The sequence below is a fragment of the Hemiscyllium ocellatum genome, chromosome 21 (genome assembly GCF_020745735.1).
Source record: "Hemiscyllium ocellatum isolate sHemOce1 chromosome 21, sHemOce1.pat.X.cur, whole genome shotgun sequence".
In the NCBI taxonomy this organism is placed as follows: domain Eukaryota; kingdom Metazoa; phylum Chordata; class Chondrichthyes; order Orectolobiformes; family Hemiscylliidae; genus Hemiscyllium; species Hemiscyllium ocellatum.
The window spans coordinates 37,571,930-37,592,053 of record NC_083421.1 but is presented as its reverse complement, the minus strand read 5'-3'; the positions used below and the strand labels follow the sequence as shown (position 1 = coordinate 37,592,053).

General features: G+C 39.5%; 1 protein-coding gene across 1 annotated transcript in view; it reads left to right on the top strand.

Annotated features, from left to right (window-relative positions):
• si:ch211-282j22.3 (ER degradation-enhancing alpha-mannosidase-like protein 3) overlaps positions 1–17,574 on the top strand; it is a 62,967-nt gene extending 45,393 nt beyond the window's left edge. The window contains exons 16-20 of the mRNA XM_060841341.1: positions 5,287–5,449; positions 9,012–9,203; positions 10,047–10,212; positions 10,561–10,752; positions 14,234–17,574. Of these exons, the coding sequence (XP_060697324.1) occupies positions 5,287–5,449; positions 9,012–9,203; positions 10,047–10,212; positions 10,561–10,752; positions 14,234–14,520 (1,000 nt within the window). The 3' untranslated portion in view covers positions 14,521–17,574. The remainder of the gene's footprint in view (positions 1–5,286; positions 5,450–9,011; positions 9,204–10,046; positions 10,213–10,560; positions 10,753–14,233) is intronic.
• The last annotated feature ends 2,550 nt before the right edge of the window (positions 17,575–20,124 follow it).

Here is a 20,124-nt window from a genome sequence, read left to right as displayed (position 1 = left end):
TTTTACTGAAATAGCACAGAAAGGGATTTTGCAAGTATGTGAAAAGAGTTTGTGCAGTAATATTCAGAGCATCTCGTAATAAATTCATGTAACAGCTTTGTCATTTTAAATATTATATCTCATAGAATTTTTCAAAAACATTTTTTAAAAGCTGAAAGGCCTCTTCCATATTTTGATTCTTTGATTTTTTTTAAAAAAAGTTTAATCCTGGATATAGGAAGTCTACTGTATAAGTAAGACCACCCTTAAGTAGAAGATAGAAACATACAAATTGAATTTGATGTGTGTCTGTCTCTCTCGCTCTCTCGCACACTCACTTTCACGCTCTCGCTCTCTCTCACGTGCTTGCACCCGCACACAAGAACAGACTGGGTGGCGGTGTGTTGTTGTACTATATTGTTTGGGAAGTTACAACACAAGCACAATACTGATTCAAGTCAAAGTGAGAGAGGTAAAGGTTAGCTTTGCTATTTTTAGGCGAGTTGAACAATCAAGGGCCTTAAGTGGCCAGTTAATCCTGTCACGGCTGAAAGGAGCCTGGTGGCACAAGGACTACATCCATGTAAGGAGCCCCTCCTTTCCTCCACACCAACAGCTGGCCCCATCAAGCCCAGCACAGTCACCTCCTTGAAGACCTGTAGTGATACTTCGAGTCTAGAGTCGAGTCTGTAGTCCAAGCTGTGATTACTGATGAAGGGCTCTGGCCCGAAACGTCGAATTTCCTGTTCCTTGGATGCTGCCTAACCTGCTGTGCTTTAACCAGCAACACATTTTCAGCTGTGATTACTGCTCCCACTCCTCATGACGTTTAAACACACAAGGACCCTGAACTGCCATTAAAGACCATCTGGGCTCCAGGGAACAGCCATAGCATTGTTCTTCAGTTTCCCAAATGATGGGACCATCACTATGGCCATCGGATTTACCGCAGCGTATGTGACAGTGACAATGGGTTTGACATTTTTGCTTCCAAATTTGTTAGAAGCAGAGGTGATTTTAATCTGCATTGTACAAATATTCAATTTGGGAGCTGCATCACTCTGTTTCAAATTCAAGCACAGAATAGCATTGGAAAACAGCCTTTTCCTTGGTAATATCAACAACAGTTTACTGCAGCACTTCCAGAAGAATGACTCCCTAATGGATTTGGACTACCCTCTAAGCCACAGAATAAGCTTGGAATTAAGCGAATGAATTTGAACAAAGACATCCCTGATTTGATCAAAACAATTAGTGAATGATTTTTAAATCAATTTCATAAATCAACCTGCCTTTTGGGGTTAAGAAACGTGTATGCATGAAGGCTAGTCTGACCTTTCACATGAAATTGTAATGATTATCTTTCACCATTCAAGTCTAGGTTGAAGAAAAGATGGAAGTAAATTTTTCAGTCTGCTTGAATTTTATTCCCAAATTTTTGCTTTTCTAAAACAATTATGTTTTACATTTGTTCCAATAAGAAAAACTCTGAGCATTACTGAGAGTGAAGATAGCTTGCTGCGTCACTAAGATTTACAGGGTGTATCATATTAATGATTATAATATGACCCATTTCAGATTCACCATCCAATGAGTCATTCTAATAGTTTCCCCATTTAAAACTCCTGAACTGGGACAGCTGCACCAAAGCTCCCAGTGTCTAATTGCAAAGTAACATGAATGGAGATTTGGGAAGTTGTTTGCCTGGTTGGTCTTTATATTCATAATTCTCAAAGGGATATGACAAGACATTATGCTTTTAGAAATATTAAATATGCATCAATTTCCTAGTGTTGTGTTCTTAAAAATATTGATAGGTTCAAAACCCATGAAATTATATGGACCATTTTGTAATCTAGTGAAAACTGAAGAAGCTCTTGGTCTCACCCAGAATACTTTAGAACATAGGACATAGAACAATACAGCACAGAACAGGCCCTTTGGCCCTTTTTGCACCGACCTGTGAACTATTCTCAGCTCGTCCCCCTACACTATCCCAAAATCATTCATGTGCTTATCTAAGGATTGTTTAAATCTCCCTAATGTGGATGAGTTGACTACATTAGCAGGTAGGGCCTTCCACGCCCTTACCATTCTCTGCGTAAAGAACCTGTCTCTGACATCTGTCTTAAACTTATCACCCCTCAATTTGTAGTTACGCCCCCTTGTAATGCTGACGTCATCATCCTAGGAAAAAGTCTCACTGTCTACCCTATTTAATCCTTTGATCATCTTGTACATCTCTATCAAATCCCCTCTTCGCCGCCTTCTTTCCAATGAGAACAGACCCAAGTGTCTCAGCCTTTCCTCATAAGACCTTCCCTCCAGACCAGGCAATATCGTGGTAAATCTCCTCTGCACCTTTTCCAATGCTTCCACATCCTTCCTGTAATAGGGCAACCAGAACTGTACACAATATTCCAAGGGTGGCAGCACCAGCGTTTTGTATAGTTGCAGCATGATATTGCAGTTCCAGAACTCAATCCCTCTACCAATGAAACCTGACACACCATATGCCGCCTTAACAGCACTATCCACCTGGGTGGCAACTTTCAGAGATCAATGTACATGGACTCCAAGATCCCTCTGCACATCCACACGACCAAGAATCTTTCCATTGACCCTGTACCCTGCCTTCCTGTTATTCTTCCCAAAGTGCATCACCTCACATTTAGCTGCATTGAACTCCATTTGCCACCTCTCAGCCCAATTCTGCAGTTTATCCAAGTCCCCCTGCAACCTGTAACATTCTTCCAAACTGTCCACTACTCCACTGACTTTAGTGTCATCTGCAAATTTACTCATCCATCCACCTATGCCTGCGTCTAAGTCATTTATAAAAATGATAAACAGCAGTGGTCCCAAAACAGATCGTTGTGGCACAACACTAGTAACCGGACGCCAGACTGAATATTTTCCATCAACCACCACTTGCCGCCGCCTTTCAGAAAGCCAGATTCTAATCCAAACTGCTAAATCACCCTCAATTCCATGCCTTTGCGTTTTCTCCATCAGCCTACTATGTGGAACCTTACCACATCAACTGCCCTATCTTCATCTACATGCTTGGTCACCCACTCAAAAAACTCAATGAAGTTTGTGAGACACGACCTGCCCTTGACGAAACTATGTTGACTATCTGAAATCAAATTGTTGTTTGCTAGATGATTATAAATCTTATCTCTTATAATCCTTTTCAAAACCTTTCCTACAACAGAAGTAAGGCTCACTGGTCTATAATTACCTGGGTCATCTCTGCTGCCCTTCTTGAACAAGGGCACAACATTTGCAATCTTCCAGTCCTCTGCTTACAGTTTGGTACTAATGATGACTGAAAATTCAAAGCCAAAGGCTCTGCTATCTCCTCCCTAGTTTCCCAGAGAATCCTCCGGATAAATCCCATCCGATCCAGGGGACTTGTCTACTTTCGTTCCTTCTGGAATTGCTAACACCTGTTCGTAACTAACCTCGATCCTTTCTAGTCTAATATCTCAAACCTCATTCTTCTCCTCTACAATATTCTCCTTTTCCTGTGTGAACATCGATGAGAAATGTTCATTTAGCACTTCTCTGATCTCTACAACTTCCCACTTCTGTCTTTGACTGGCCCTATTCCTACCCTAATCATCATCCTTTTATTCCTCATATTCCTGTTGAAAGCTTTAGGGTTCTCCTTTATTCTATTTGCTAAAGACTGCTTGTGTCCTCTCTTTGCTCTTCTTAACTCTCTCTTTAAATCCTTCCTAGCTGATCTGTAACTCTCCATCGCCTCATCTGAACCATCTTGCCTCATCAACACATAAGCCTCCTTCTTCTTCGTAACAAGAGATGCAATTTCAGTCGTAAACCATGGTACCCTTACCTTATCACTTCCTCCCTGTCTGACAGGGACATACCTATCAAGGACATGCAGTATCTGTTCCTTAAACCAGCTCCACATTTCCATTGTCTGCATCCCCTGTGTTTTGCTACCCCATTCTATGCATCCTAATTCTTGCCTAATCGCATTATAATTGCCCTTGCCCCATTGATAACTCTTGACCTGTGGCATGTACCTATCCCTTTCCATCGCTAAACTAAACGTAATAGAATTATGGTCACTCTCTCCAAAGTGCTCACCTACAACTAAATCAAACACCTGGCCTGGTTCATTACCAAGCACCAGATCCAGTGTGCCCCCCCCCCACCCTTGTTGGCCCTTTGACATACTGTGTCAGGAAACCCTCTTGTACACACTGGACAAAAACTGATCCATCTGACATATGAGCTATAACATTTTCAGTTAATGTTGGGGAAGTTAAAGTTCCCCGTAATGACCACCCTGTTCCTTTCACTCCTACTCAGAATAATTTTGCTAAACCTCTCTTCTACTTCCCTGGAACTCTGCGGAGTCCTATTTAAAAAAAACTCCAAGCAGTGTGACCTCTCCTCTCCTGTTTCTAACTTCAGTCCACACTACCTCAGTAGACAAGTCCTCATCAAAACTTCTCTCAGCCACCGTTACGTTGTCTTTGACTAACCAGGCCATGCCACCTCCTCTTTTACCGCCTTGCCTGTTTTTTGTTGGTATAAGAACAATAACTAGAGTTGAAAAACTAGTTATAATAGTTTGACTAGTTTAACACTTCCTAACCAATGCTCCCTGTTGATATGGACTGTTTGTCGAATATGAAATACATAGACAGACCCTGTTGGATTGCAAATCTTAACAAATTGTCAGCACTCAACATCTCTACACAACTGCAGGGGTGCTGTTGAAGTTCAAGCAGCTAAAACTGTACCTTATGACAACACCTCCTTTATGTATAGGTATCAACTCAGTCTCAGTGGTATCACCTCTGAATCGCAAATTTTAGGTTCAGGTTCCATCCAGGAACTGGAGCAGAAATGTTAACGCTGAAAATTCCAGTTCAGTTCTGAGGGAGGCAAACATCATCACGTGAATATTTGGGGGAGTTTGCTGATTGTAAACTAGTTGCTGTATCTTTTACTTTGTCAGTGACTAAACTTCAAAAAGTGCTTCATTTGCTGTAAAGTGCTTTTGAGATGTTCCAGTAATCACAAAAAGTGCTGTATAAATTAACATTTTCTCAATTGTCTTAACATTTTAGTTAAAAAATTGATTTTTCTTTTATCAGTCATTAGTAGTCATATTGCATTTGCGATATAAACTATTCAACGGTAAAATGTATTTTACAAATAGAATCATTGATTAGAAATTTTCAGTGACCTCAAAGTCCTGAAAAATAGATCTCAAGTGTATATGGAAATGTTTTTACCTTCACGTGTGTTTTTACACGATTACAGAGAAAAGTGTATGGAACCACCCCAGTCTAAAGTGTTCCCAACACTTCAAACGAAGGATTTTGTTGCTAGTGGCATGGATCATTTGGAAGTCCTGAAGCAAATGGGGTTCTCTATAGTTTCAACCAATGATGGACGTATCCAGCTGACACACACACCTGATCAGGTCAGTAGCTGGGTCGAAAGTGGACAAAGGGAGAGCAATGATAACTGTTAGCCTTGTAAAAGCAAATATAACTAAGAGTGCAGGTCAGTTTTACATTGTTCTGTAACTTTGTTTTGTTTGGTCAGTTTATTTGATGGGGGCATTTCTGGAAAGACCGGTAGTTTTTGCCCATCTCTAACTTCTCTGGAAATGAATGGCTTGAAAGGCCAGTTCAGAGAGCAGTTAAAAGTCAACCACTATTGTGAAGCTGGAGTCAAATGTAAGCCAAACCAAGTAAGAATGGCAGACCCCTTCTCTAGTGAGCCAAATGGGTCTTTACAAGAATCCATGAAAATTTCATGAAAGGCATTACCGACAGCAATAACTTTCAATTCCAAATTTTATTAATTGAATGTAAAATTCCAGCAGCTGCTGTGTTGGGATTTGCACCCATGTCCTCAATATTCACCTGGGCCTTTGTATTACTACTGCAGTGAATTATTACTACATTATTCCCCATCCCATCCCTCAACCACCCACCGTGACTTCCCTTGTGTAATTGCCATTTCATAGAGTCAGAGAGATGTACAGCACGGAAACAGACCTTTCGATCCAACTCATCCATGCCAACCAGATAGCCTAACCTAATCCAGTCCCATTTACCAGTACTTGGCCCATATCCCTCTAAACCTTTCCTATTTATCTACCCATCCAGATACCTTTTAAATGCTGCAATTGTACGAGCCTCCACTACTTCCTCTGTCAGCTCATTCCATACACACACAACCCTCAGCGTGAATAAGTTGCCCCTTGCGTCCCTTTTGTGTGTTTCCCCTCTCCTCCTAAGCCTTTGCCCTCTAGTTCTGGACTGTCGCACCCCAGGGAAAAGACTTTGTCTATTTATCCTATCCATGCCCCTAATGATTTTATAAATCTCTATAAGGTCACCCCTCAGCTTCCCACGCTCCAGGGAAAATAGCCCTAACCTATTCAGCCTCGAGATGTAGGTTTGTTCGCTGAGCTGGAAGGTTCATTTCTAGACGTTTCATCAGCCTACTAGGTAATATCTTCAGTGGGCCTCCAGGTGAAGCACTGCTGCTGATTCCTGCTTTCTATTTGTAAGTTTGGGTTTCTTTGGGTTGATGTCATTTCCTGTGGTGATGTCATTTGCTGTGGTTACCAACCCTTAACAGACACCAAAAAAGCCATCTTAGTAAGAGGATTAAATTACAACTGCCAGGATGCGGACAAGAAAGCTTTCTTAGCAGCATTAGAAACAACACTAAATGACAACTAACTCTCAGAAGAAACCCCGCAAACTATCAGATAGGTAGTCGCATCAACATTAAGCAGAAAAAAGAAGGAAACACACTCAATACACAAGAAAGAAAAGCACTGGAAAGGCTAAAAAAAAACCATTGTTATCCTACCTGTAGACAAAGGACGCTTGACAGTTCTAAATCAAGAGATTACATTGAAAAAGTGAATGCACTACTTACATATACCAACACTTACTAACAAGTGGTGATAGACTTGACCCCACAACTAGAGAACCAAATCACAGCCCTACTCAAAGAACTTCCAGAAATCTAAAGAAATAAATAAGACTGACTTCAAAAAATGAAACCAGGCAGATCCAACACACCACGCTTCTACAGATTACTCGAAATTCACCAACCATGAGCTTCCCTCAGACCCATAGTCTCGCTACCTGGAACACCAAGTTACAGACTGGCCGAGGAGTTACACCAAGCACTAAAACACTTAGTAGAAGACTCACGCCACTCCATCCACTATACCCAAGAGTTCCTGAAGATCATCAAAGACACTAAGATAGAAGAGGATGAAATAACCCAAAGAAATAAACCAACCCAAAGAAATCCAGACATATAAATCGAAAGCAGGAAATAGCAGCAGTGCTTTGCCCGGGGGCCCACTGAAGATGATACCTAGTAGGCTGACAAAACGTCTGGAAATGAACCTTTCAGCTCAGCGAACAAACCTACTTCGAGAACCTCAACCTGAACTACAAATCTTCTCAAAACATGCTATTCGGCCTCTCAAGTTTCACAACATCCTTCCGACCTCCCAACTCCTGTACTCAATAATCTGACCAATAAAGGAAAACATACCAAATGCGTTCTTCGCTATCTTATTTGCCTGTGACTCTACTTTCAAGGAACTATGAATCTGCACTCCAAGGTCTTTGTTCAGCAACTCTCTCCAGGACCTTGCGTTTAAATGTATAAGTCCTGCTCTGATTTGCTTTTCCAAAATGCAGCTCCTCACATTTATCTAAATTAAACTCCATCTGTCACTCCTCAGCCCACTGGCCCATTTGATCAAGATCCCCTTGTACTCTGAAGTAACCTTCTTCACTGTCCACAACACCTCTGCAAACTTACTGACGATACCTCCTAAGTTCACATCCAAACTATTTATATAAATGCCGAAAAGCAGTGGACCCCGCATCGACCCTTGTGACACTCCACTGGTCACAGGCCTCCAGTCTAAAAAGCAAACCTCCACCAACACCCTCCGTCTTCTACCTTTGAGCCTGTTCTATATCCAAATGGCTAGTCCTCCCTGTATTTCCTGAGATCTAACATTGATAAACAGTTTACTATGGGGAATGTTGTCAAATGCTTTATTGCAGTCCATATAGATCATGTCCATAAAACACATTTTCTTCCTAAAATATGTCCGCTAATCTATGAGCAAGCTGACAAGTCTGTTTTTCATGAAAACAGTACAATAACCTGGAGGAGCAGTGTCACTTTTCTTTACTAAGAAGGCACACCAAACTTGTCCTTCACTCTAAATAGCTGGTTGACTTTTAAGTGTTGGGGCTTCCATTTAGAGTGGCTGTTTTAAGTGGCTGACGTTGAAAATGACACAGCATTTGGTGATGTTTTGGGTGCAAATGGTGACCCTTTCCCCCAACCCTTCCACCAAAAGCTTACCCAATGCCTCTTTATCCCTTTTGTGAGTAGTCTCCAAAATGCACCACCTCATTCCCTTTCCCGCGTTCTCCAAACCTTTTCCTTCCAAAACACTGGATGTCTATGTATCCAGGCCTATGGCTGTCTTCACCTGGGACGTACGTGCCGTTCCAGTGACTTTAGAGTTGCTGAGGAATTTGATTGATCAGCTGATCTCAAAAGCAGAACTTCCGCCTACTGAGGGGTAGAGTCTCCCTCTGTTTATGCAATATGATATCGGTGTGGAACAGATTCTGTTTTGTTAAGCTGCCAATTCAGCTTGATATGTTTTTGGAGTTGTTCTCAGCCTGCTTTTCACCCCCATCATCTCTTTAATCTTCTGACTTACCTCATTTATTTTCTAAGGATACATGTAGACAAAATAACATGCTTCCACTGCAAACATTCGAGAAATGTAATCTGATAAGGTTGGCGTTGCTTTCCTTTATTCTTTGATATTGGTTAGAAGCAGAACTGATAATGCATCCGTTCCAGAGTGTGTCGAACGATCCTAAAACTTCACCAAAACAAACTGTATATTAAAAATGAAAACGGATTCCTGCTTTGTTTGGTTTATTGACATGCAGAATTTCTTTTCTCAGGCTGCAAGTTCACAGAGTGGTCAGCATGGCCTAAAGTTCATTGCAGAAATCATTGAACTGGCTCAAGCGCAGGCGAGAGGAGAGATGACATCATTTGCTGTACAGATTATATCTCCTCCATTTTTGGGACAAGTGGTTTTAGCTGCAGGTCCAGCTCATTTTGGAATGGACCTCAGTAAACAGGAGCATGGGGTGAGTTACATTTCTTTTTGTATTTAAATATTAAAGTGGTTATATGGAAGCACTGCTAGTGGAATTGTTTGAGGTGGGCGAATGAGGTATAGTGTAATTTGTGAGAATAACATTTTAACACTTAGTTAGATTTGTCTGAATGTAACAAAATCAAAATTCTGGGTAAACTCAGCAAGTCTGATAGCACCTGCCTTCGAAGGGACAGTGGACTTGAAACTGCTGGTTTTTTCCTCCACAGATGCTGCCAATCCTGCTGAATCTTCCAGCACTTCTTCTTTTCTCCAGACCTCCAGCATTGCAATTATTTGTTTTATTTTGATTGTCTGAATGTGATTGAGTAATATTTCTTTTCTTGACAATTGAGTGTCAAAGTGTTACGCTGAATAGTCTGCTTCGACATTGTCTTATGTTTTCCGATACAGTAAGTTTTTTTATTCTTTCGGTGGCTTAAGCCTTTTCCGATTATTTATATTTGATTTGAGAGCTGACTTTTCGTCATCCTTTTTGTAACAACTGACATAATGATTACATTTTTGGTTTTCCTAGGGGTAAGGTACATCCTCAAGTAGGCAAGTCACCTATTCCAATAAACCAACTGGTGCAGCTCCAGACGTCCCCACAGTATTTCTTGCCCTTATTTTGCTTACATTCCTCCTTGGACTAAGTGCTTAGTTTCTTCTTTAGTGCTTCCATGCAGAGGCTAGCCAAGTTTCAGGCCTCATCACTTACTGATTAGGGCTGCAGACATTGTCACATTGTTCCCACTGTCACTTTATTTTCCTGTTCAGTGTTATTTTGGAAATGTTAAGCTGTTACTTCAGGGACTGTTTTGTCTTTCTGTAGGTTAAAGGGACCCTGATGAAAGCCATTCCATACACTGCATGCTTGGATGTAACTAACTCGGAGCAGGTCCGTGGTAAAATTGTCTTGGCACAACGTGGAGATTGTATGTTTGCAAATAAGGCAAGGAATTTGCAACGGGCTGGGGCCATTGGAGCTGTCATTATTGGTGAGTATTGTTTATTTTGAATAGCTTGAATAATTTATTTTTAATTGGGTAAAGTGTGTCTTTATCAGGACTAACTTGACACTAACATTGTTATCTCAAATAGAGCCTCATGGTCAGCAGAATTTAGGTACATTTTCCTGTCAGAATGGATCAAATTGTGCTGAATTGTTATTTCGCTGAGTTTGGAGGCACAATGTTGCTATAAAATTAATTCACCAAAATAACTTCAAAGTGTGAATAGGTTTAAAAAGCTAGAAGGATAGTGCTGAATTGTCTTCTGTTTGTCAAAGTAGTTCATTTTTGTCTGTAACTCAATTATTTGATTTTCTTACTATCATTTTTTTTCAGATAATGTAGAAGGCAGTAGCAGTGATTCCTCCCCTGTATTCCAGATGGCTGGTGATGGAGATAATGCCAGTGATATTACCATACCCCTCCTTTTCCTCTTCCACAAAGAAGGCTCAATCCTACTGGATGCTCTGAATGCAAACCAGAATGTGGATGTGCTGCTAATCGATAAAGCCAAGCAGCTCGGACAGGGTTGGTAATTTTATTCTTTTGCTTAGTTATGGTGAGATTTTGTTTTTGTGTTTTTAAGAACCCTGGAGTCAGTTTAAAAAAAAAAGTTAGTATAGTAGTTAACCTGGAGAAAGTGAGGACTGCAGATGCTGGAACTCAAAGTCGAGAGTGGAAAAGCACAGCAGGTCAGGCAGCACCCAAGGAGCAGGCGAATCGACATTTCGGACTGAAGACCTTCATCAGGAATCAATAGTTATCCGTTGAACATGTCTCAGTCCTTTGAATATAGGAGTTGCGAAGTCCTGTTGAGGTGGTAAAAGACCTTGAGGTCTCTGTGGAATAGTGTGTCCAGTTCTGGTCACCCAGTTATAGGAAGAATAGTATTAAGCTCGAGAGGGTTCAGTGTAGATTTGCCAGGATGTTGCTGGGTATGGAAGGCTTTGAATTATAAAGAAAGGCTGGAAGTTTTTTCATCGCAGCATAGGATGTTGAGTGGCGGTCTTGTAGAAGTTTATAAAATAATGAGGGGTACTTATAGGGTTAATGATAGTTAAAATCCCTCATCCTAGGACAAATACGAGACTAGGCGGCATATTTTTAAGGTGAGAGGAGAGAGATTTTTTTTTAAAAGGAATGAGAGGCGATTTCTTTTCACAGAGGGTGATTCACATGTGGAATGAACTTCCTGAGGAAGTGGTGGATGTGCGGACAATTAAAACTTTATAAGACATTTTGGATAAGTGCATGGATAGGAAAGGTTTGGAGGGATATGGGCCAGGAGATAGGTGGGACCAGTTTAGTTTGGGATTATGTTCAGCATGGCCTGGTTGGACCAAAGGATCTGTTTCCGTGGCTCGATATCAACATGAAAGGCCTTCGACACAGTCATGCAAGATAGCTTTGGGTGCATTGTCAGGATGAACAGGGTAACAGGGTAACAGAGGAACTATTAGAAATTGGGATAGTTTCATAAAATAGGACAATCATATAAACATGTAATAGGAACAGGAAAAGGTCATTATCCCCTGAGCCTGCTCTGCCATTCATTGAGATCATAAGACCATAAGACATAGGAGTGGAAGTAAGGCCATTCGGCCCATTGAGTCCACTCCGCCATTTAATGATGGCTGACGGACATTTCGAAGGGCTGATCTGATTATAACTTCAAACTGCATTTCTATCTATCTTTGATAACCTTTCACACTCCCTTACTTAACAAGAATCTATCTACCGCTCCCTTAAAAATATTCACTAACTCTGCTTAAGTCGTCTTTTTCAGGAAGAGTTGGATAGACTTACGACCCTCTCCGAGGAAAGCAGCTGCCTCATCTCTGTTTCAAATGAGCAAACCCTGATTTTTTTTTAAACTGTGGCTCCTAGATTTTCCCATAAGTGATACATCCAGATCCCCAAAGATCTGTATCAATCCAGTCACCTCTTTAGACTCCAGCAGATACAAGTTGAGCGTGTGCAATGTTTCCTTAGAAGTACCCACTGGTTCCTCTGGCTCATTTGGGTTGGGTAACTGGTTTGTAATGCAGAGTGACACCAACAACATGGATTTGGTTCCTGCATTGGTTGAGATTACCATGAAGGATTCTCCTTCTCAACTTCACCCAAGTTGATGTGACCCTCGGGTTATGCCACCACTCGTCATCTCTCTGTAATGAGAAAGCAGCCCTGTGATGTGGTGAAACTATAGAGAATTGCATCATCCACAATACTGTTACCTCCAATAGATTAGTCAAACGTGGTTCACCTTTCTCAAAACCATGTTGATTCTGCCTAATTATCTTGAATGAATCAAAGTGCTGTAACTTCTTTTAATAGCTTCTAAATTTTTCCCTGTGACAGATGTTAATTGGCCTGTAGTTTATTGCTTTCTGCCTTCCTTTTTGAACAAAGGAGTCACATTCGATTTCTTCTAATGTAATAGGACTGGCTCAAAATCAAGGATTTTAAAATTAAAACCTACATATTGAGTATCTCACCTGTCACTTCTCAAGACCTGAAGCCATCAACCCATAGCTCTAACAATTTATCTCAAGCCATTTCACTGGTTATTGTGATTTTTCCTGAGTTCCTTCTCTCTTCCATTTCTAACTTATTCCTGCTTCTTTGATGTAACTTGGATCCTCTGTACTACAGACCAATGTGAATTGCCTGTTTCATTCATCTTCTATTTCCTTGTTTTCCTACATGCATCAAGATGACTGGATCCTCCCTTTCCACTACAAGTTCCTAATCTAGTTGTCCCAAACCTTAGCATCCGCAGGCAACACAGTTGTCTGGACGCGGACTCTTTGCTGCAGAAAATGGGGTTAATCCCTGTCACTATCCTGGCCTCTAATGCCATTCTATTTCTTCTTTCTTACCTGTCTTGAATGGCATCCAGTACCATGGTGCCATGGTCAGTTAGCACATCGATCCTGCATCCCTCAGACTTGTTGAAAAATTACATATCCTTTGGCTCCTGCCCTCTGGGTTCTCATACCTGCCTCACTCAGTCATATTCTTCTGTCCTTGAATAGTGAACAAATTAGGTGTTACAACCCTAAGAGGTATAACTGCCTCCTAGTACAAAGAATCCAGACCTTCCACTCCCTCTTCTCTCTTTTGTCCTCAATGTGTCAGTGTCTGTAGTTCCGCTTCCAGCTTCTAAACTATAAGCTAAAGCTGCCTGATCTTTAAGGACTTTCTACATGTATGTTTACTCTCAACCATGCTGACATCCAGGGACTCCCATTTGCTGCAACTGTAGCTCATCACCTATCCTGCTACCCTTAGTAATTGAAGGAAAAATTAATTATCCGGTTACATTTTTAGATATTTTGCTAATGTTACCCCCAATTTCTTTACTATGTTTCACCTTAGGAGTTGAAGTTAGTCATGCAGATATTCTCCAAATATCCAACTGCTTCTAAATCTTCTATGAAGGGAGATAGCCTTCAGGATCATTCAATATTTTCAAAAGTAAAGGGTGTTTGCTAAAGTAGGCAAGCACAAGGCCAGGGTGGGGATGTTAGATTGTGACAGGCTGGTTCAGAAGAGTACTTTGTGGGACAGAATGCAGGTTGCCTAGGTCGAGAAATCATTAAATATGGTAATGAATTAAGAGGAGGAGGAAAGTGGAGATGATGGAGGATACAGAGACAACAATCAATTGATTCCTATTTTGGAAACAAAATAGTTGAGAGAAAAAAACTTGAGATTTTAATCATGGATTGAGAGCTAGGGAGAAGGAAATGGCAAGAGCTGATATGTAATAGGATGGTGGAGTTTTATTACTGCCTTGATCTTCAAGGTAACCAAAAACAATGGAACGGGTTTGGTCTGAAAGAGATAGACTTGTTATAGAATTAAGTGGTCATGCTGAAGTTGCATGTACAGATGCTTTATATATTTCCTGCTGGATTTTGCTGATAACTGTATTTCAGTCAGTGAATAAGCTATGCAATTGTTGCGATTTAGGGCAGTCATTTCATTGTCAAATTTATTCCAGAAAGCAGACATGAGGAGAAAACTACAGGAGAGATCACAATCCATATCCAAATTGACTCTGTGGACACACAGGTTGCTCAACTAGAACTTGGCATTAGCTCTCCGAGCTGTCCGGGGCCGGAGTCAGCAAAGCACTCAAATCCAGGTGGACTTCAAACCCAAAGTCAGGAAATTGTTGAGCATTCACCTGATGCAGAAAAAGAAGAGAGTGAAGGCCATTCATCAGAAGCATTGGACCAGAAGGAAGAAGTGGAAACTTTTGAAGGAACCGATGAGGATGAGTTGTAAATACTACTTGCAAAGGTGAAATTTCTTCTTGTACAACTCTATTTAACTTCAGAGGGATCGTGCAATCTTAGATTTCTCAAAACCACGCTGCTTATATTAAATTGAGAATTCCACCATTTGTTACCAGTTTTCTGGGCGGGGTTGTAAATAGTGAGCTATGAATTTGAATAGGAAATTACATTGCCTTAATGGATGTATATGTGCTTTTAATTTATTTTGAAAGTGGCAAGGTGCCCATTTTCTAGGGGGAAGTTTCAATATTGAAAGGCAGAGCTGTATTATTAGGGACCTGGAATTTTGGATGTTCTGCTTTAACATTGGGGACTACTGTGTTTAATCAAATAGAGCTCATTGAAGTGAGTATTTTGTAAATTGATTACTCTATCGCAATGCCATAAATTTTATTCAAAGGAATCGTCTTTCCTGGTGCGAAAGGAACCAGCTATTTAAAGTAACTTTGTTGTTGCTGCTATCCATTTTATGTCCACTGGTCATTTACATGAGTATCAAAATGGAGAGTGGACCGCATTTTTAAGAATGACTTTGATTCAGGTTTGAGATGCACCCATCAAAATTGATTTACTTCAGCAAACCATCTTTTCTCAACACTGGCAGGTGCATCAATGAAAACCTTTTGAGTCTACGTACAGTCTCTGTAACACTAATATAGTATAACGCTAAATTAGATTTTCAGATGAGCAATAAATATTTAGTCAGTCATTTCTACCAGTAAAAATTCATAAAAGTTGAAATTGGTGACCATGTAGTTTGTATATAAATACTGCTTCAAACACATCGCAAATCTTTTATATTAACATGTTCATCCAGCCACGGCAGGGTTAAACTGTTAAACTCGGGATTCATTTATCAGGGACTTCGAAGAAAATTTTGATTATTGAGTATTTAATTTTTGTTTCCCCCCCCCCCCCCCATTGGATACAAATGATTCTTTTACAATGGGAAAGCAAATTCAGTGATGTTCCAATACTGAAGTTTATTAAAATTGGATGTTTGATATGACTGAAGAAATATTGTAATATCTGTTGGATTTGAACATAAATACCTACTTGTTTGGGTTGATGGAATAGAAGGAGGTTTTCTTTTGAATTGTATAACTGAGCAAACTCTGCAAGCATCAATACAATGTTAAATGTCGATTGACGCATTGCAGAATTTAGCAACAAAAGGCCAAAAATGCACAAGCTGTCAAAAATCTCATTCATATTTTAATAGATCAGACCATTTTAATAGATTTGCCAAGGAATAAGCTACCTCCAAACAGCTTGTATAAAGCCTGATCTTAAATATCTGTCAAACAGTTAATTTTGAAAATGTGTTAAGGGCAGCTTAAAAATTTTTTTTCCAAATGCCAGAAGAGATGGAAGAAGCATTTAATGCTAGCATACAGTGAATGTTTGATAATTGGTCAGCAGTTCTTCATTTCTGAGCAGTGCCTCTGAGGATGTGGTGACCGATGCCAGTCATGACATGAGGGGTATTGCAAGTAAGGGGTGGCAACAATAGCTGGAAGTGGTTCTCCGTGGCCCTTCTCTCCCCTACGCTAGGTACCTCCATCAAACACAGAGAATGCCTTTGTACAAAAAGAGAAGCCCCTCTCCCTGGAAGCTCTCAAGAAACCCCAGTAAGATTTGCTTTTCTGGCTTCCCACATGGCAAATCCCCAGCACTCCACTAGTCACCAGCAGCAGGCTAAGAGCCTGAATGCCTACACTGGGGGTCTCAATTGGTGGTGGGCTGGGATGGCCATTCTTACGCCTTCTGACCATGGATTTAATAGGGGCAAAGGCCAGAGGCAGCGGGGTCTACACTTGCCAACCTCCTGTCTGATTTAAATGCTTTACACCATCAAACCTGCCTCAATCATTGAATCACACCCTAAGGTTTCTTCCTCTGCACGTTGTGAATGACATGTTCTAATCCAATTTTTATTTTAAAAATGCATATGCAAAACCTATTTCACATTCAAAATCAGACTTCTGAATAATTTAAACTTTTTAATGTTATATTCATTAATGTTCTTAAACTTAAAAATGATATTTATGTTTTCAAGGGGGAGAATTAACATATTATTTCTTGTTAGCGGTACATCTTTTTCTATAGTAATTCCTGTCTGCCTAGTAAAGAGGAGCTGGAGTAGAAAGGGGGAAGGTAGATAGTTGCTTGATGATTTTGATTAATGTACATATCTGCTTCGGTGCAATTTATTTTTACTCTTGTAGCCATAGTCCTTATTTAGCATTAACAGAAAAATAAAACCCTGATGTTGTTATCAATTGTTTTATAGCATGCAGTTCCAGACAGTTGTCACAAAGCAGTTGAAACCATAATCTTTAATTTTAATATATTTGGTTTATTTTAGACAATTAGTATTTTGTTGACTCTTGTTAATGGTTTCTTTTATTGTCTGTCAGCTTAAAATGTTCATTGTCCATTCAACTATATTTGTTACTGATACAAAAATATATTCCTTAGAATACACAGTGAACTATTCTTCTAATCTATCGAGAGTAAAGGGAGATTTTGATGCCATTTAATTCTTCAGTTATTGATTCCTAATACAGGCCTTCACTCATAGCTTACCACTGTATCATGCTTAAATGAAGTTTGATGGTGTTCAGAGTATGGATTTAAAAGTATATATTAGGCAGTACAATTTGAGGGTTACAAGCAAATATGCACATCAAGATTCATTTAGATATAATGAGTACACTCACACCTGCAGAATAAAAGTTTACTAGGGTGTCTATCTATCTATCTTGTACACATGAAAATTAAGTAGAAACATTACGTTAATATTCTATGTAGAGCTTTTAATTTAGGACCAAAGGGATTGTTGGTTGTTCTCAAAAAGCGATATTTCTGTACTTCACCATTTTCAACTGAGCTTGATAGAATTTTGAAAGCCTACTTTTTAAACAATGAAGTGGACATAAAATCATTTAAAATGTAATTTCTAAATGTATTGGGTTTTTTGCTGTCTATGTAATTAAGATAAAAACTGTAACGAATGTCAAAATGAATTGACTTGTGAAAATGCTGTTATTGTTTTCGTTTATGATAACTTCTGGTCAACTTTACTTGACTAATAGATTTATTCTTAAAGAAAATAAAGCTGTCCCTTTTGTAAAGATCCTTTTATGACCTCAGCATGCCCCAAGGGTGATTCTAGAGAATTAAGTTTAAAAATCACACAACACCAGGTTATAGTCCAACAGGTTTAATTGGAAGCACACTAGCTTTCGGAGCAACACTCCTTCATCAGATATTTGTGTGTAAACATCTGATGAAGGAGCGTCGCTCTGAAAGCTAGTGGATCATGTCCTTTTCGAGTTTTTCTTTCGCTCGTCGACATTTTGAAACCCCTATCCAGCGAAACCACAGCCAGATGATCGTAAAGGGACGGTATACTAAAATAATAAAAATACGTAAAATCTTAAAAAGGCAGAATTCATCAAGGACAGGGATGAGCTGGGTTATTCGACCTTTCGACTCGGTTTACCCTCATCACCTGTTGTGTTGAGCGTGAGAAATTTTAATTTTCACCATTACCCACCACCAATTAATCGTGAATTTAAAACAAACTTTATTTCTAAAATTCTAAAATCTAAAACCTTAAAATTAATTAAAATATTAAAACTAATTCTAAAATATTTAAAATATCTAAAAACGTTATTAAATTATGTCAAAGAGGAGAGATTATGAGTCCATAAAAGTTCTCAGCAGCTCGAGAGTCAAAGATAAAACCAGATTCGTAGTATTCTGGGCAAAGGTTTTAAATTTTTCAATTCCGAGGTCCTTCATTAATTCTCCATTCTTCTCCAGCCATTTTCCTCGGGCACCCATCACGAATCCGTAGAAGGATACGTTTCCTCCTCCGGTGAGGTCCACGATCTCTTCTTTCAAATGTTTGTATTTGTTTACCTTTTCCTCCCAAGCCGCTTCTAGAGAGTTAAGTTGGAGATCTGACCTAATTGTTACGTCTACTAATATTATTTTTTCCTCCTTTTTAAATATTAGGTCCGGGATCCAAAGTTTCCCTTCTTTATCTTTAATCCTTGGCTCGATAAAAGTTATCCATCCATTCTTTCTAACAAATTTCACGAGTTCCTCAGCAACTCTGTTGTGTCTTTTAATACGCATGTTTTTAACAAAAGGGCACCATCCAGAGATATGTGCTAAGGTTTCCGATGTTTCATTACATCTCCTACATGTTTTGATGTTAAAAGGTCTTCCATAAGACAGAGAAGCCCTTGTTGGGAACAGGTTGGTTCTTAACAGGAGCGAGTTGATTACCTTTGAAGATTTCATAAATTGAGTTCTCCTCAACCAATTGTTGGATATACTGTCATCCCTGAAGTAGTGGATCCCAGCCCCCTGACCAGGGAGAGCCAGCCACTTGTCCATCTCTTTGGATCTCCACTTGGCATAGTTGGAATTGCTGAGTTCTTCAATCTCTTCATCATCTACTTCATCAACGACATTGACTTCAGCCAATTGTCTATTCAGATTTGGGTTCCAGATATTTTCCAACGACTTCAATTTATTCAATTTCTTCATTCTCTCAATTATGTTTTCGCCCTCAATGAAATGAGGCATGCACAATCTCGTCAGAGGCCTTGTAGAGAGTCTCGTATTTCCTTAATATTGATATTGGAATAAAAGTAGCCAACCTCGTTATCGCCAATCCGCCATCACGATTTCTGGCATATAAAATGCCGTCCGTGATGGATTGCGGGAGATGTAAAATTTCCTTAACCGTATTTTTAATTATATTATCTAGTTTATTTAAATAACTTATGGAGGACTCTGATAAAATTAAATAATAATATAGTCTCGGGATAAAATAAGTTTTTAAAATTTCTAGTTTCTGAATAGGTTTAAGGGGTGAATTTTTCAAATTAATTATCCAGTCATCTAATTTAATCTCCCAGTCGGCTGGGGCTATCCCAACCCATGGGTCTATTTTAGCTCCTAAATACTTATCAGTTTGACCTGGTTCAATATACTGAATAGAACCATCGTTAAATTTCCAATTCTCTTTGTTATTAAAAATTATTGTCTTATTTTTAACGGTTAAATAGAATCCTTTAGTCTTTTTAACATTGATTTCCATCCCTGTACTCAAGCAGAATTTCTCAACAAGCTTTAAATTGTATTTCATCCTCTCGTAAGACTCACTGACTAATGCGATGTCGTCAGCAAAAGCCAGTGTAGCACAGTGATGACTTCTGTCATCTGTCCCTAAAAATATCCCTTTCTTTCTTTCCTCAGTGGTGGCTATGAGGGGATCCATTACTATGTTAAATAGGATAGGTGATAGGGCATCACCTTGTTTGACTCCTCTTAAAATACTTATTTTATCTGTTTTGCATTTAAAGCCCTCTATCTGCGTAAAATTATTCTCATACAAACTGGCTATTAATTTAATAAATAAATACGGAAGATGGATTCGCCTTAAGGCAGTTAAAATCAATTTATGGCCTACTGTGTCAAAAGCCTTGGCCAGGTCAACAAAGACCACAGCTAGGTCTTTCTTTTTCTTCCTAACTCCTTTCATTATATTTTCTAAAATTTTGATATTCTC